Consider the following 16632-nt stretch of genomic DNA (forward strand, 5'->3'; position numbering starts at 1 on the left):
GAGGGATAATGGGATCTGTAGTCAGAACACCTGAAAGGCCACTAGTTCTGGGCTTCTTATTCGAATTACGGAAAGGATCTCCCTTCAAGAACCTCATTCCATGTCAAATGCCTCAAAGAGGAACCCTGCTCAATGAATAAACCATGTCCTGTCCCGTTGAGTCAATGGCTCTCAATTTATAGTAATCCAGATGATGATTTCAACACCCAGAAAGCCTTAACTATTGACCATGTGGGTTGAGGCTCCTGGGAGTTAAAATGCCTTAAGTGCCTTTCTCTCCCATGCTTACTTTGGACAAGGAGAAATTCTGCTGCGCGTCTGCCCGAGGAACCGTGCCAAGGGACCCACAACTACCCCTGGGGTACTACCAACACTCTTTAGGATGTGGACACCGTTCCTGGTCACGACTCAAGAACTGATGGCTCAAGGTGGCATAAGATGGAGAAACGGAAAGGCCAAAAAATATCAAAGCAATTTCTTCTGCCTTTATTATTTCCTTTGATTTTCTTTAATTGCATTTCACAGGAGTATAAATTGTTTTTTCATTTTGATTCCAGATCAATTTTAACCAATCACGGCCTCAATTCAAAGAGTTTAAATATACAACAAAATCTCAATTTCTTTTCTAATCGCAAAAGCTGCTTAAAAAAAAGGTTCTCGGGGTTAGTTATTAACACGACTGCTATTATTTACAATTTATAACAGCGCAGCTAGATGCAGTTAAACACTTCAACACTATCATACATTCAGCTCATGCTGTGGATGTACGCTTACACCGGTGATGAAGTCTGAAACTTATAACATCATGAGCAGAACATACAATGCTGCTATACACCAACCCAGGGCGGCCACTTAGGGTTCCCAAAAAAGTGTAGGGGCAAAATATTCCCAGAACAAAGGATAAAATAGGGAAGACTTCCCTAGGTTAATTTAGAACCACAACTAGCCATGTGGCTCTAATTTTGGCCCCAGATGCGGACATTGCTAGTGGTGCGGAGACCCTGGACTGCCAGAAAAAACAAACAAGCAGGCCTTCGATCGAATTAAGCCTGAACTACTTCTGGAGGCAAAAGTATTAAAACTAAGGCTGTCCTACTTTGGCCACATCATGCTTGGAAAGGTGGAAGGCAGTAGGAAAAGAGGACTGTCAAAGACAAGGATGGGCTGACTCCTTAAATGAAGCCACAGGCTTGAGTCTCCCAAAAGCTGAACAGACGGCTCATTCACAGGGTTGCCAGAAGTCAGAGATGACTTGACAACGCAGAAAAACAACATGGCTTGTTGAGAGTTGGAGTCTAACCAATTTTTTACAGAAAGATGGCCCCAATCCCGATAAGGATATACAGTGTTACACCCCCCTTTTTTTTCCTGCCTTCTTCACCATACAAAAGGGTCACCCTAGGAATAAGACTCCCTACTCCAACTGATTACTTATTCAAAAGATATTTACACAATTGCTAACTGCATAAATGGCATCTAACCCTATGTGACCTTTAGTTCTATCAAAACGCCTTCTTTTGCATTCATGATGGACTTTCTTTTGCAAGGCAAAAAGAGAAACCTGTTTCTTTTTGAACCACAAAGCATCATAGCACATGGACTTAAAAAAAGGAGGTCTCTCCTCCTATGGGCTCAAATCTAAGCAAACGTAACTCCTTTCAAGCGGGGAGAGAAGAAAGGACCAGTTACCCTCCCCCTGGAAAATGACATTATAGTAAACTAATGCTGTCCGATATGCTGAGAGCTTCAGCACTTATTCCCAGCACAATATATAGAACTGCAACCTCAAACCTGCGCTGCGCTTCAAATCCCTGGCCTGCTTTGGCGCTCTGCCTTGCATTTACTCTCAACTTGCCCCACTGGTGCATGCAGGCCATCATCATGGAGGAAACCTATCCTGCAAAATCTTCCTAACAGCAAACTCGGGGTCAACAGAAAAAGAAGCAGCCTGGGATTATTGAAAAGGAAGGCTGATCTCACTGAGATTGAGGGATTACTCTCATCCTGAGAACTCCTGTTGGCAGAGTTTTAAAACACACCCATTAGAATAAGGGAGGACTCACTCTCTCTGCTTGCCAAGGGGAAAAAAAAAACGACAGAGAACTGAGCATTTCAGCAGCCCCAGAGCACTGAGAATGAATGTCCACCTAGAACGAAACTTTGAAAATTGGTGAGGGGTGGGCAACAGGAAAAGTGACCTGCTGGAGAAGCGGACACCATCTTGTTGCAAAACCTTTTTTGCATCTTATTTATCAGATCACTGAAATCTTGCTCTTAAGCAATCCAGGAGCAAGAAAATGCCCCACCTCCCAAAGCTTATAGGGAAGAGGAGAAATCTAGAGAAAATTCACAGGCTGGTTTCTTTGCTATTTTTGTCCTTTTTAAAAAGGAACGATACATGTGGACCGGGCACCGTTGAACACCCTTTAGCTCCCTTGCCTAAAACTGTGAATCTGGGTGGAGTATTTCTGAAGCTGCTCCACCGACTCGTCTTCCTCCCCGCATTGCTGCTGATAGTGTTCGTACAGTTTGGACCTGCTGCCAGGATCCGGACCACCGCCTTCAATGGCAGAGAAGTGTCCGTTCGACATGCTGAGGATGGTGGAGGTGAGGGATTTAATGTAGTTCTTGGCCAAGGTGAGCGTCTCAATCTTGGAGAGCTTGTTCTCGGCCCGAACGTGAGGGATGACCTCCCTCAAAGCCTGGAAGGCATTGTTGAGTTTGTGCATCCGTTGTCGTTCCCGCTCGTTGCTCTCCAGCCTTCGCAAGCGCCTGTCTTTACTACTCCAAGAGGGTTTCGCAGCCCTGGAGGTGGCTTTCGAGCTCTCGTTAGTCCTCGTCTCTTTGCGCCGCGAATGTTTCAGAAGTCCGTCTTTGCTCTGGGCAGTTTCTTGGCACACGTGGTCCTCGTCGGTGACTCTCCTCTGGCGTTTCATCCCTTTGCTTTTGGCCTTCATTGTTGGGGCCATCAAAGGCACGGCGTCCCATTGATTTTACGTCTTACGGGAGGAGGCTTCCCACAGCAACCCACGGGCTGTTTTAAAGAAGACGACACCAACATTGGTTGCCAATAGAGCCAGAATGCATTTCGTCCTCATCAGAGGTCAACTCTAAACGGGCCTAATCCACACATGCAGGAATATGGAAGTGGTGGAGTCTTGAAGGGGGTGAGACAGGACTCCACCACTTCAGACGTGAGTTTGAAAACTCTTCAGCATGAACTGTCCTCTGCATGGAGAACTGGAAGAAGAGGGCTTGAAACTGGACTGGAACCTCTCTTTCCCAAAGCACTGTTTTTTGATTCGGAAGGCGTGTCATTTCACGAAGGGGCATGGCCAGAATCCCAAGTGGGTGGAGCTACAGAGGTGATGCTTACCTTTTATTCAGTGGCAACAGTCAGAAGACATTTGCACCTAAGCATTTACAACATGCAAAGTCCTTTCCAGTACTGTAGCTTTATAGGTGAAGGACAAAATAACACAGGGTCCCTTTCAGCCCTGCAGTTCTATTGCTATAGCTGTTATTGTTATTATTCAAAAACATCAGACACAGTCAATCAATATTATAAAAATACTGACTGGTATTATATAACAGAGACAAATTTTAACCAAAAAACTAAGTTATCTGTTAAATATTGACACAGTATGTATGCTGACCCTGACATTGCCGTTTTTTGTAGCTCTGATGGTGTTATTTCTGAGACCTGCAACTTCTTTTATTATTATTATTATTATTATTATTATTATTATTATTATTATTATTATTATTATTATTATTATTATTATTATTATTATTATTATTATCTGGAAGAAATTACCAAAACCAAGCCCATGGAGATCCAGACCCTCAAGGGACTCACAATGAAAGGTTTCCCAGCTTTGGTATACAGGCTGCTGAAAACAATTTACTGCTTCTTACAGCTTTTGCTTTCTGCAAAACAGCATGCAATTTTTCAAAGAATTCTGTTTGCAGTTCTCTTTACGCTGCTTCCTATTTTTGCAGTGTTTTTGTCAAGCCATAAGGTTTGAGAACAGAAATTTTTTAGCTCAACATTGAACACATACCTGTTAAGGTGTTTAAAACAACTCTGAATTTGTTCTTGAACTTTTAAGAATAAAATCTTCAATTCTTAGCTTTACAAGATATAAAGTCAAGAGTATAAAGTCAAGAGTACCAGCTATGCAAAATTAGAAGACCAAGGTCAGAACTTCTTTAAGCAGTTTTACAGACTGAGCACCACCAGAGCTACAGCAAAAGAGAGGACCGAACCCTCGCCATGTCTCCAGAAACTCTTTAAGATTTCTAAGATCATGGCCACAAATCTATGATAAGAAAGGCGCTGAGCACCTACAGAGTCCTTTCCATCACGGAGCAAGTAGTACTATCACTTAAATTGTGATGTTTCACTGAAAAAAATTCCAGGCAAACAGGAGGCCCATAACAGCATCTTAAATTTGAGGAGCAAAATAAGCAAGTCCTTCTTATCAGTATACCGTACATGCAGAGAATAGAGCAGTCAAACCACTGGTTCTTTCACACATCGATCAACCATTAGCTCCCCATTTCAACGCAAGTCAAGTACCACTCATCTTCAGCATCCTGTGGCTGGGTAAAGCTGGCTAATGGAAGCCACCAACATGAAGCTAGCTACATCTCCCCCCCAAACCCATTTTATTTCCTATGTGTCTGCACCCTTCATGCAGACCTTCACCTCTCATGCATAATAGACTGAATTCACAGACTGCAAATACAGCATCCAACATCTGCTGCATTCATATCTTAAATGGGAAAGTTTGGCCTGGAGGAAAGAAGACCAAGGGGAGACAGGATAGCCCTTTTTAAATACAGGTACTTGAAAGGCAAGAGGAGGAGGAGGAGGATCTATTCTCAAATCATCTCAGAGTGCAAGGCACATCATAATGGACTCAAGCTACAGGAAACTAGATTTAGGCTAAATCTCAGGAAAAAGTCTTAACTGTTAGAGCAGTACAAAAATGGAGCCCATGATCTCAGGAGGCGGTGAGCGCTCCAATGTTGGAGGCATCCAGCAAAAAATTGGACATCCACTTTTCAGATCTGCTTTGATTTGGATTTCTGCATTAAGCAGGGGGTTGGGCTTGATGGTCTCACAGGCCCCTTCCGGTTCCACGAAAAACATGCCCACCACTGTTGTAATGGGCTGCAGCACCTAGCTGAATGAATGTATTGTGGTGAACTGGGATTTGCCTTCAAGACGTGTGAAGTGGCCTTGGGGCTTGCCTCCTCTCCCTCCCCACATTAGCAGCATTTTCTCCTACATTCATCACTACTACCTTCGCCAGGAATTCCAAAGGCGTCGGAACCAGTCATGGCCTCCCTCCGCTTTGCTTTCGACCTTTCTTTAAGCAAGCCTAGAAAAAGTGAGCACAAGTAAGAGGCTTTTAATGGGTGTTGCACTTTCCCGCTCTGGGCTCTGAACTACATTTTGATAGCACCATTTAACTGCATTGTAATTCTCCCATTTCTGTCTTTTTATCTGTACCTTTTCTAGTTCATCTTGTTGTGAGCCCCCTTCAGTCCCTGTTTTGGCAGACGGGGTGGGGCAATATAAAGAAAATAAACCATGCAATTCATAAGCCGTAATAAGATTCAAATACGGTTACTTGGAAAATAAGAGAATCAAAGAAGTTAAAACAATCAATTTCTTAAAGAAAAACTATAGATTTAAAAGGCAGCCACATTTCCCACTAACAGATGTTCAATGCACATGGCCCACTACAGCTGATTCTTGCCCACCCCTTCTTTTTATCCATGTCTTCCTTCCAGATTCCAGCAGTGCTTAAATTGAGATTGAGGTTCAAGACAGAATGCCCAGAAAGAGAGGAAAAGGCCTACCTGGTGGTGGAATCAGTGCCAGAAGCATCCATGACAATTCTAAACTGACCTGGGACCAGATATCAACACAACCGAACAGCAAGACTGCAATGAGTGCCAAAGGCAGCAAGCGGTTCCCTTTTCCCAGACTCCAGCAGATTTCAAACTGGGGCTAGGACACGTCACTTTAAGGGACAAACAGGTGAGGGGGTGGAGTTTGGCTTAGTTTTCTGCAAGGGCCTTGTGTGTGTGTGTGTGTGGCAGTTGCCAGATAATGAGAGCAGGATCTGCTTCGCCATGTGGCTGCTGTTTTTGCATAGATATTACACAGCACAGACAGGAACCTTGGAAGGCTCACACACATTAGGCAGCTTGTCTCTGCATCATTTAAAAGGAGCAATAAAAGTATCCCTCTTCTCCCCGTCCTGTCCCGCCCCCTCCCACCATGCACACACACACATACACACACATTCTCTGCTTCCGGTGTGGATAAGAAGGCTTTAAACTATGTGCATTTTACCTGGGGCAGCCACATGGGAGAAGTTTTGTTTTGGTCTGGAACATCCCTCCATAGCTGCATGTCTAGGGCTAAGGGATTATAGGATTCGTAGTCCAAAACATCTGCAGAGCCAAAGATTTCTGCCGTTCCCCCCCACCTCCAATTTTAACAAGAGATACTGGAGAGGAAACTTTGCCTCTAAAAACTTCAGTATTCTTTCCTGAGCGCATTATTCCCAGCTTCCGACACCCTATCAACACAGCCTCAGAGGATGGGAGAACAATTCTCAAGAGCAAACTCGGAAACAAGCGGCCTTTTAAGAATGCACCTAGGATGTTTTTCACATGGAGGGAACTAGGCCAGAATTTAAAAAAAATAATGGTAAAGCCGAAAGAGAGAACACGGACAGGAAGGAGAAAGGGGAAAGGCAGAGATGGCATTCCAGTTGAACTGGGGCCAAACCACAAAACCTGTCAACCTGGTTAGTTATTTGTTTCTGGCTGTGCTGTTCTCACCAGAGTTAGATTCCTGGGGCACTGGAGTGCCCATTTTATTCCTCTTGGCAAAGCCATCCCGTCTCGTGGCAAAAAGGGCCACGCCACAGGGAACGGTGGAAGACCACAGCAAAATGGATTCTGGCAAAACCTACAGCCGGAAGGGACACCATTCAGAGGAAAAGTCCAAACTCGGCAGTGCAAGATGGCAGAATAGTACTGAACAACAGGTTTATAAATATATACCTTTATTTTATTTTGAATATTAAATAAGGTTCTTTAAATTACAAGCAATTTTTGAATCACACTATGCATGATCAATGTACAGTAGAAATATTACAGTCTTTTTTTTAAATTTACACAATTTAAAGACAAGTTTGACCTGAAATATCATTAACTAGCATATTGCCATAAACCTCATACCTGTATTAAATTCCAACAGAAAAAAATCACTCCCCTATAATTCTGTTACATAAATTTCATCATTTACAAATAAAGTAAAACCTTATATACACATAAATCGATACCATTTACCATTAGGTTACACCTACCCACTGTGCAAGATCAGACAATTCATTAAACGGAACTGAACCTCTTAAATTCATTCAAGTTTCATTTGAAAATAAAATAAAAACAACCAGGTTGATGTATAAAACACTTACATCTGTCCTCTCTCTCTCTCTCCCTCTCCCTCATTTCATCTCCTGTATCTCTCCTGAAACGTTCCTTTTTTTAAAAGGATATTTTATACAACTTAAAGCTGAAGTTAGTTTTTTTTTAACACGCCATTATTTTAAGGCTATTTCTTGTAAGGCTATTTTGTTTCCAATTCCACCTTCCAATACAAATAGCCATTTTGCCACCAAAGAAATTTTAGCTGAGCGAGACTGTCTTTCTTCCCTGAAGCCTCCTAACTGAATTCACTCAAAAAAGGAAAGGAAAAAAATGTGTGTACCAATCGATCTAAAACACTGATTTCGGAGAAGCAGATGCAAATGGATCTCATTAGTGCTTCATGAAAGATAAAAAAAATTAAGTGTCCTTCCAAAAAAAGTGGCAGCATTTTAAAATCTCACTTAGGTGAAAAGAACGTGGAAAATGATTCAGTCATTAGAAATACCAACTTGATTGGCTCCTCATTACAAATATTGGACCAAAGTTCCCAAATGCAGTGCTTTTCAGGTGAAATGTACTATAATACCCAGTGGCCAGAGCAGGGGAGAATAGGAGATGTAGTCCAAATACATCCGAAGGGTACCAGCTTGGGGGAAGCTGCATTACACTTTCTCATACCCAGGCCACTCCCCCCCCAAAAGAGAAGAGTGTAATTTCCTCTTTTCTTCTGGTCCTATGGATCTCTCTTCCCCTCCCCACGTCTCGCAGCAAAATGCAACACGTCAAGCACTGTCCTGCACACAAGACGTTGTGGAGACGTACTGTTCTGCCTTAGCTAGCCATCATCTTCACCTGCACCCAATGCCCTTGCCGGGGTTTAGCAAGATGCAAGAGCTGCAACTTCACTCCACCGAGCTCCTGGCCTCATAACCAGCCGGTAAGATTTCATGTAAGTGCCCAGGGCTAAAGCTAGCTCCCTTCCTAAACAACCCACCTTTCTCCACCTTGAGACAGCAGAGCTGCACCTGAACCCCCCCCCAAAAAAAGAGAGCAAACGGGGGGGGCAGAGCTTTGGTCAGGGAGGGGGGCATCGGTGCTTGGGTGCCATCAATGGCATGACAAAAAGCTTCACCTGGCTTAATCCTTCTGCTGGAGAGGGGGCAAGGGAGAAATCCTACCTGTCAAACAGCTGTTAAAATGCACTGGTCACCTAACCAAGGAGAGAAAGCAGCAGCAACTGTATACACAGATACACACACACACACACCCCGCCATCACCACTGCCGTCATGGCTTGGGTAAGATTCTCACAAACTGGTCCTATGGACTGCAATCCTTAGTTAAAAACACAGAAGATCTTTAAGTCCCAGAGAAAACTAAACAACAGCAACAAAACACACAGAGAGCAAGCTCACTCCTCACAAACACTACACTGAAAGGTAATAAATTACACAACCAAGCCCGTCTGGGGAACTCCAGTGCAATAAAACTAAACAAAGCCAAAAATTAAAATTTAAAAATCTTGCCCCCCACAGAAATTAGCTCTTAGCTTACTTTTGTGGATTTGAAAAGAAGCCCTTCTCACAAATAACTTTAAAAAAACCCATACATTTACTGGGGGGGTTTGTTTTAAAACAGCAGACATTTGAGAAGGTTACGGTAGCTACCGATGTATCCCCCAATCATTTCAACTGTTAGCGCAGGACCTTTCATTCAGGCCACAGAAGGGGAGAGTCTGGTATTGTGTCTTGCCAGTAAGAGACAGAGGTCTTCGCCAGATTAGGTTTGGGGGGGGGCATATTTACCATTCAAAGAGGAAAACACCTCCCCAACAGGGAATCCTGAAGTCCCATATGGCATCAGAGGATCATCTCCCTGTGTTTCAGCATCTCAATGAGATTAAGACCAACATAAAGCCACTGAGATTCTTTCGGCGGGGGGGGGGGAGGAGGTATTGCCAGCAGTGCAACTTTGGGCAAAGGAGCCTCAAACTCACCAGCGTGTGAACGCACCCCTTCCACTCGGAAGGCTACCTAGATTCTCCTTGATGTCGAACCCAAGCAAAACACCAACGCTCTCATTTCCCTGACCCAATGTTCTACAGCTGTGTTAGATAACAACTCCCCTTATCCCAAGCCAACATGGCCAGTGGGGATGATGGGAGCTGCAGTCCAACAGAGGTTGGGGAAAGCTGCCCTCAACTATGTAAATAACGAACGACTAAGTCAAGAGCCCATGAGTCCTGCCACGCAACCGTGCATACTGTTGCAACCTCTGTACAGTATCTGGCATTCAAGCATCGTTTCTGTATCCGCCAACACCCCTGTTTCTGTATCTTGCCCAGTTGGAAAGGAGATGGGAAGAGAAGCAGAATGCCCTCCTTATGGGTCCCCGCTCTTCAGACACAAACAAGTCAAAGAGTCAAGCGGCAACTTCAACTGGCCCAGGGTGGTTCTCTTTACAAAGGGAATTCAGCACACACAAACATTCACTCTGTCTAGAATCACCATTGTGGGAAGCATACAACAGAAAGGAACCCAATCTTACAAGGTCAGTTGGCACCCAAGGGTGGGTTGCAGCGGAGTGCTTCTACCTCCTTAGTTCCTCCGAAGGGGGGGGGCTCCCCTGCTCAACAGTGTCACTGGCAATTCCCATGCATGCCAGTTCCTGCCCTCCCCGTCACTCACAGCACCAAAGTCCAGCTGGACGGAAAAGGTCCAACACCCCAGCGGCTTTCTTACATTCTTTGAAAGCTTCCGACATTCACGCTATTCACAGATCGTCTTGGCCAGACCCAAAAGCAAAAGCCTAAACTTAAAAAAAAAACCCACCAACACTGTATTTGAAACGTCATTTCCTCCGTCAAAGCAGCGTCTGCAAACTATTTATTACTGCACATATGCTATGTTTAATCAAAGCTGTGTTCGCCACACTTGTCCTCAGAGAGCCTTTTCCTATTTCATGAATCACTCCGGGCAGCTTTCCATCAGCAGCATCCAACCTTCCGTGGCCTTTTAAAAGCCATGCAAGTTTTGGATTTAATTAAAACAATACCTATTAGCCCTTATGTTTCCACCAGCAATCCTTACAGTAACCAAAGTAGTAGCTCGCATGACGGAAAACCTATGGGACTTTCCAGGTCTAGGCACGGAACATCCAAATCCATAGATGAAGACGGTTGCAGGTGTTTGAGAACCAGAGAACCTGCTTTATTAAAGATGCTTCGTTTTAGAGACCTGTCCCTCAAGAAGAAGGGCTAAGAGTGATTACGTGAGTCAATATATCCCGTTGGACTGCTTCCCTAGAAATGGCTGAGAGATCCCTGAAGAGATGAGACGAACAAGACTACAAGTTACCTGGTAACCAAGATCATCGTCTGCAGACACACATATGCATGTGCATGCACACACACACACACACACTTCCACAGAGGTACACATTTCTCCTGCAGGGGGGGAAACCCAATGACACCAATACAGTATCACCACTTGTTAAATCAACTAGAATTCAAGGGTCAATTCCTCGACCGTTTTACTGCAAACAGAAATTTATCTCAAAATCGAATTGCCCCTTTCGAAACACAGAACAGCATATAAAGTTCCAGAAATTACATTTCTTTTTAAAAGGAAGACTCAAACTCTGTACATTCTGAGAAGTGCATTTCACAAAAAAGGGTCAAAAAGGAGTTTAAAGCAAAGCAGTGAAATGGGCATTAGAACACACACTTCTGTCCAACAAAAAAAGCAAAAAAGAATGACTTTGTACAACCTGGAAGGACTGAGGAAGGATTTGTGAGTGTGTGTCAGTGGCTAAGCGAATCGAAATATGGCTTGCTACACAACAGCCCTGCCTTTTTCAAGCGACCGAGCCATCCACTGCTCAGCTATATACAACTGTACACATTCATACAGATAATATATGAATACAAAAGGATTCATGATACAATCCTATATAGAAATCAGAACACAGCCATTTTACGCATTGTTACAAACTGCTGGGAGGATATTTCAAGTATGGGAAAGAAGTAGTGGGGGTCTAGCACAGAATAAATGTTTAAAAGGAAATGCAAAAGGTTAACAGTTTTTTAAAAAAACAGGAGCACCAGTGCACTGCAAAAGAGTATCATCCACCTTCAAGCTCCCGTCCTGATGTACGTTGCCTTCAGTGTTTGCCCAACCGTGTGATCACTGGACTTCAGTAGCTTTGCATTGTTTTGAGATGAAAGAGGAGTGGCTTTTCCCACCTCCTACCAAAAGACGTCCGAGGCAGAAAGCAGAGGTGTCCCCCCCCCCACACACGAACATGACGGTACACCGAGGGACGTTTCTGCTGTTCAGTCCTTTTCTCCATCTTCGCTGCTCCCTATGAAGAAGTACAAATCTGTTAGTTTTACAAGGGGTGGATATTTCAGACAGTCTACCTCCAGCAACAACCCCAGAAGATGCAGATCTTCCTTCAGATCGGACAAGCGCTGCTGAAATGAAGGGGAGGGTGGCCAAGGGGGGGGTCCTTTGAAACCTCAGAACTTTTCATGCAACTCAAGTTCTTTTTAACGTAGACTGTGCTGTAAAAGAGTTTTCCAGTCTGTTGACACACACACATGCACTACCATTTTTGAAGTTTAATTCTGGTGTTTTAAAGTGCAATAATTATCATATACTTTCTATTATGTAATCTACCCCAGCGAGACACCTGGATGTCTCCCATGCACAACTGCCTAAATCACACACTTCAATGTCACCGTTTAGGACATAAAGGAAAGCTTAAAACACTGGCCTTATTGATAAGCTAAGAATCTTATCTAATCTTTTAATATGACTGCAAACGGTATTTCTCTACAGAACAAAATGTGTCACATGGGGGGGGAGGTGAGGAGATGCCAAATACTAAGAAGAACTGGAAGTACCAGGGTTTTTAATGAGGAAAAACAACATTAAAAGAGCCATGCTCCAAATCAAGAGACAGGGCATTGGTGGCCTTCCAGATGGTAATGGACTATATTTTCCACTGCCCCATGCCTCTGCTGACCAGGGCAGATGGAAGCTGCAGCCTAGGGAGAGTCGAAAAAAATCAGTGGGTTTTGTTTTCCTAAATCAAATTGATTTACATCATGATTTAGGTCACCATTTAAATCACAACAGAAATTTTTTAAAAAAAATTTTAAATCGTCAAAAAATAAGATTTTTAAAAATTTAAATTATAATTACATCATTTCAACTTAAATCAAATCTACTCTGAACTCATGATCTGCAGGGCTACACATTCCCTACTTTTAATAAGGGACTGGAGTTTATTTCTGCCAATCAGGGTCAATTCAGGACACGGCAGATTCTGTTTCTATTCAATTCAAAATATATATATGGCAGAACTACCTCCTGTGTTATACATCCCAGGCCAAGTCTGTCTGGTGGCCACTCTGCTACCCCTTTATGGCATCACCTCCCTTTCCAGTAACATAATTTCTGCTGGCAAGTAGAGCTGTGTTGCTTTTGAAAAAAGATATTAGTGGTGTGGACTAGATGAATTGAGTCCGTTACAGGACACAAAAGCAGAGTCCCATGCAATGCATGGTCATTTAAGGAAAGCAAAGGCTCTCAACCTTTCCAACCTCAGCTGTGCCACCACTACAGCCTAGCATGTGTGAGCTGAGCACCCTGAAGTTCACCGTGCATTAAAAACATTCAATTTCCCTACATCATAGCTTGAAGCTTGAATAAGTCATGGAAGAAGCCATACTGACAGCTGCTTCAAGCCGACAGACTGCCGCTTGGGGGGAATTACTTGCCTCCTTGTTCGATATCAGAATCGGTCAGGTGAGTAAGTGAAAAGCTCGCCATGTTTGCCGGTGAAATAGAGAACCTCGAGTAAGGTAGGGGATGGGACCAATTTTGTTCCGGGCTCCGAGGCGGTGGTGGTGGAGAGAAGTACTTTGAGGTCTGAAGAGAAGGCTTGGAACTGAGGAGGCTGTTCGCAGCCTTCGATAGAAAAGAGGCCTCTGGAGAAGGAAAGTCATCATCCCACTCAAAGCCTCCACCTAAAAGAAAGAAGCCACACACACATTAGAAGAAGAATTAAGAAGAGGTTATGATTAAAAATAAAATTGGCTACCTTTTACAGAGAGACATACAGTGGTGCCTCGCTTTATGATTGCCCCACATTATGACGAATCTGCTTAACGACGATCTTTTTGTGATCTCAAAACGATGGTCTAAATGGGGGAATTTCACTTTGTGATTATTGGTTCCCTGCTTCAGGAACCGATTCTTCGCAAAACGTTTTTCTAACAGCTGATCGGTGGTTTCGAAATGGCCGCCGGGTAATTAAAATGGCTCCCTGCTGTGTTTAGGGACGGATTCCTCACTATACAGGCAGCGAAAATGGCCGCCGTATGGAGGATCTTCACTGGACAGGTGAGTTTTTACCCCATTGGAATGCATTGAACGGGTTTCAATGCGTTTCAATTTTATTTTTTACTTAAGATGTTTTCGCTTAATGGCGATTTTTCCGGAACGGATTATCGTCGTTAAGCGAGGCACCACTGTATTTCATTCAGGTAGACTCCATTTATTCTCTCCCTCACACACACACACATCCCTACCTTCTGGCAGGCTCTGAGTTTCTCTTTTGTTTTGCTTGCACTGGGGGAAGAAAATTCCTGAAAAGAGCAGCTGCACCTTCCCAGTGCTCCAGAATGCACTGTTGTCTTTTGAAGCAGGTGTGGCCCAAGTGTGCCCTCACCCCCCACCGCCTGCCTCTCTGAATTTCAGGGGAAACAATCAGCCCCAAAATGGCACAAAGCACCTCTCCAATGCCTCTGGAGGGGCACACCTGCCGTGTGAACGTAACTCTCCCAAGTTCATTTGAGGCCTTTTTGAAAAAATAAAAATAAAAACAAGAGGGGTTTTGGAGGGGGGAACAGCATTCCAAGGGCTGGGGAAGGGCAAAAAATGCCCCCCTACCCCCTGGAAAGTTGCCCACCCCACTTTAAAGTCTTGCTTTGATCCAAAATGAAGCTTCCTTTAAAGTGAGAGAGGGGTGGAGTTCATGCTGGGTCCTGAGAGGAACCGGCCTGGAAAGTGGATGCCATTGCCTGCCCCATTCTAGACGAAATAGCAGCCATTCTGCACAAGTTTTAGACGGATATTTGCCCTGTTCTGCCCAGAACTGCAAAGAAGGGAACCCGGAAGCATCTGTGCAGAAAGCACACGATCCACTTTGTTGTTATGCACCATCAAGGCCCTTCTAACTTATGGTGATTTTAACAGGGTTTTCAAGATATGTGAGACATTCACAAGGAGCGGTTTACCACTGTTACCCTTCCATTGGGTTTCCATGGCTGAGTCTGTTACATACAGCACTGATGTTACCTGTCTGTCATGGGTTTGGAGGGAAAGTTCCATCCTATGGGGAGTGGAAGGCGGGACATCAGGAGGAGGGGCTGTACTGTATATATATGTGGAGCGTGTGTGGAGAAGTTAAGAAGAAGCTGGAGGAAGAGCTGAGAGAAGAAGCTTGAGTGGGAGTCTGTGTGCCAGACAGGGTACTACTGTGTGTCAGTCAGTACCAACCTGATAGGTTCAGGTGTCTGTATGGTTAGCCAGAACTGATAGGTTCAGGGTCTGTGCTTCAAGTTAAGTGTTCTGTGTGAACCAAACTGTGTGTATGTATGATTGAGACTAAGCCACGTTACTGTATCTTATTCACTTGATCATTTTATTTTCCCTGTGTGTTGTCTAAATAAACCTTATTCCTTTATTTGTTAAAAATCCATCCCTGGTCTGTGTGACTTCCTATAGGGAATGGTTGGTGGCAGCTTGGTGAAACTGTGGCATATCCCAGTAGGTCTGGGTTTGTCACAGAGTCAACATATGAATCCAAGTGTCCTGAGTCACAGTCTGATACTCTGTCCGTGGCACACTGCACTGCCACCGACACGCTCAAGGACTGGCTTGCCCTTCCTCCCTTAACATGGCTCTGACACCAAGAAGGAAAAAGCTGTGATCCAAGCAAATGGAAGTAGGCTTGGATTTTGATTCCTGAACCACAACTATTAGTGGTATTAATAAAATCTGTTACACCACATGCACCATCAATGAAGAAGGAGAAGTTCTTTACAAAGTCCCACTCAAGGGAAGAGAGGGCAATTGTGAAGAGAACGGTGGCGCTCTGGACACACTGCATCCATCCTCTGCATGCAAGACCTCCCAATGCTTAAAAGCCACTCCCCAAAACTCAGTACCTTCTTCATCCGTAGAGCTTTCTGAATTCGTAAATTTATTCAAGTAGCCAAGGCTTGAAGCAGGAGGAGGAATGTTGTTGGAATCTGAGTGGTTTGACTCTGCAGTACGGTTGCTGAGTTCTTTGGTTGGTGTTTCCTAGAGACAAAAAGGTATCAGGAATTTCCACTGTCATGTATATCTTGGATGTTTCACCCAAAGAAACATAATTAAAGATGTACACCAGAGATGGAGTACTTCTGGGATCAGTTTCGCTGTGCCAGGACCTGCCGCAGACTGCACCCTGTCACCAATTTTATTTATTTATTTATTTATTTATTTATTTATTTATTTATTTATTTATTTATTTATTTATTTATTTATTTATTTATTTATTTATTTATTTATTTATTTATTTATTTATTTATTTATTTATTTATTTATTTATTTATTTATTTATTTATTTATTCATTCATTCATTCATTCATTCATTTATTTATTTATTTATTTATTGGACTTATATACCGCCCCATAGCGCTACAAGCACTCCCCGGGCGGTTTACAATTTTTTTAAAATTATACAAGCTACACATTTCCCCCCCCGCAAGCTGGGTACTCATTTTACCGACCTCGGAAGGATGGAAGGCTGAGTCGACCTTGAGCCGGCTACCTGGGATTTGAACCACAGGTCGTGAGCATAGTTTGTAGCTGCAGTACAGCGTTTTAACCACTGCCACTGCAAAAAATCCTTTAAGTCAAGCCCTTTCCCTGAAGGGCTTTTAAGCAACTGGCTCCTCTACAATTAAAGGGGAGCTGGGGCAACCAGAACATATTTTAGGAGCAGCATGTGAATATATTTTTATGCACTGCAGCGAGATACACTATTTTTCTGAATAGCATTTACACTGTTCATTAATTTATGGAGGACAGCTTCATGCCTTATAAACAGCGGCCTG

At 43.6% G+C, this 16632-nt stretch overlaps 2 protein-coding genes across 4 annotated transcripts in view; both read right to left on the reverse strand.

Moving 5' to 3' along the window:
* Nucleotides 1–1995: 1995 nt before the first annotated feature.
* On the reverse strand, nucleotides 1996–6003 carry BHLHA15 (basic helix-loop-helix family member a15). Of its 3 annotated transcripts, XM_020799525.3 has the most exons (3): nucleotides 5875–5997; nucleotides 5313–5390; nucleotides 1996–3034 (listed from the first exon to the last, which is right to left on the reverse strand). In XM_020799525.3, exon 3 carries the CDS (start codon nucleotides 2967–2969, stop codon nucleotides 2427–2429), a length of 543 nt encoding a protein of 180 aa, XP_020655184.3. In that variant the 5' UTR covers nucleotides 2970–3034; nucleotides 5313–5390; nucleotides 5875–5997; the 3' UTR covers nucleotides 1996–2426. The 3 variants fall into 3 exon arrangements, with proteins under 3 accessions (XP_020655184.3, XP_072839004.2, XP_072839001.2); XM_072982903.2 differs by lacking the exon at nucleotides 5313–5390 and having other exon boundaries at nucleotides 5924–6003; XM_072982900.2 differs by lacking the exon at nucleotides 5313–5390 and having other exon boundaries at nucleotides 5875–5994.
* A 4971-nt stretch (nucleotides 6004–10974) lies between these two features.
* Nucleotides 10975–16632, reverse strand: part of LMTK2 (lemur tyrosine kinase 2) — a 50133-nt gene continuing 44475 nt past the window's right edge. Inside the window, exons 12-14 of the mRNA XM_020799548.3 lie at nucleotides 15700–15835; nucleotides 13246–13494; nucleotides 10975–11822 (exon numbers count right to left, since the gene is read on the reverse strand). Of these exons, the coding sequence (XP_020655207.3) occupies nucleotides 11794–11822; nucleotides 13246–13494; nucleotides 15700–15835 (414 nt within the window). The 3' untranslated portion in view covers nucleotides 10975–11793. The remainder of the gene's footprint in view (nucleotides 11823–13245; nucleotides 13495–15699; nucleotides 15836–16632) is intronic.

Source organism: Pogona vitticeps, chromosome 13 (assembly GCF_051106095.1).
Source record: "Pogona vitticeps strain Pit_001003342236 chromosome 13, PviZW2.1, whole genome shotgun sequence".
Lineage (NCBI taxonomy): Eukaryota > Metazoa > Chordata > Lepidosauria > Squamata > Agamidae > Pogona > Pogona vitticeps.

Excerpts from the sequence above, each read along its gene's own strand:
- BHLHA15 (XM_072982903.2), bottom strand. The coding sequence starts at position 2,969 with ATGGCCCCAACAATGAAGGCCAAAAGCAAAGGGATGAAACGCCAGAGG.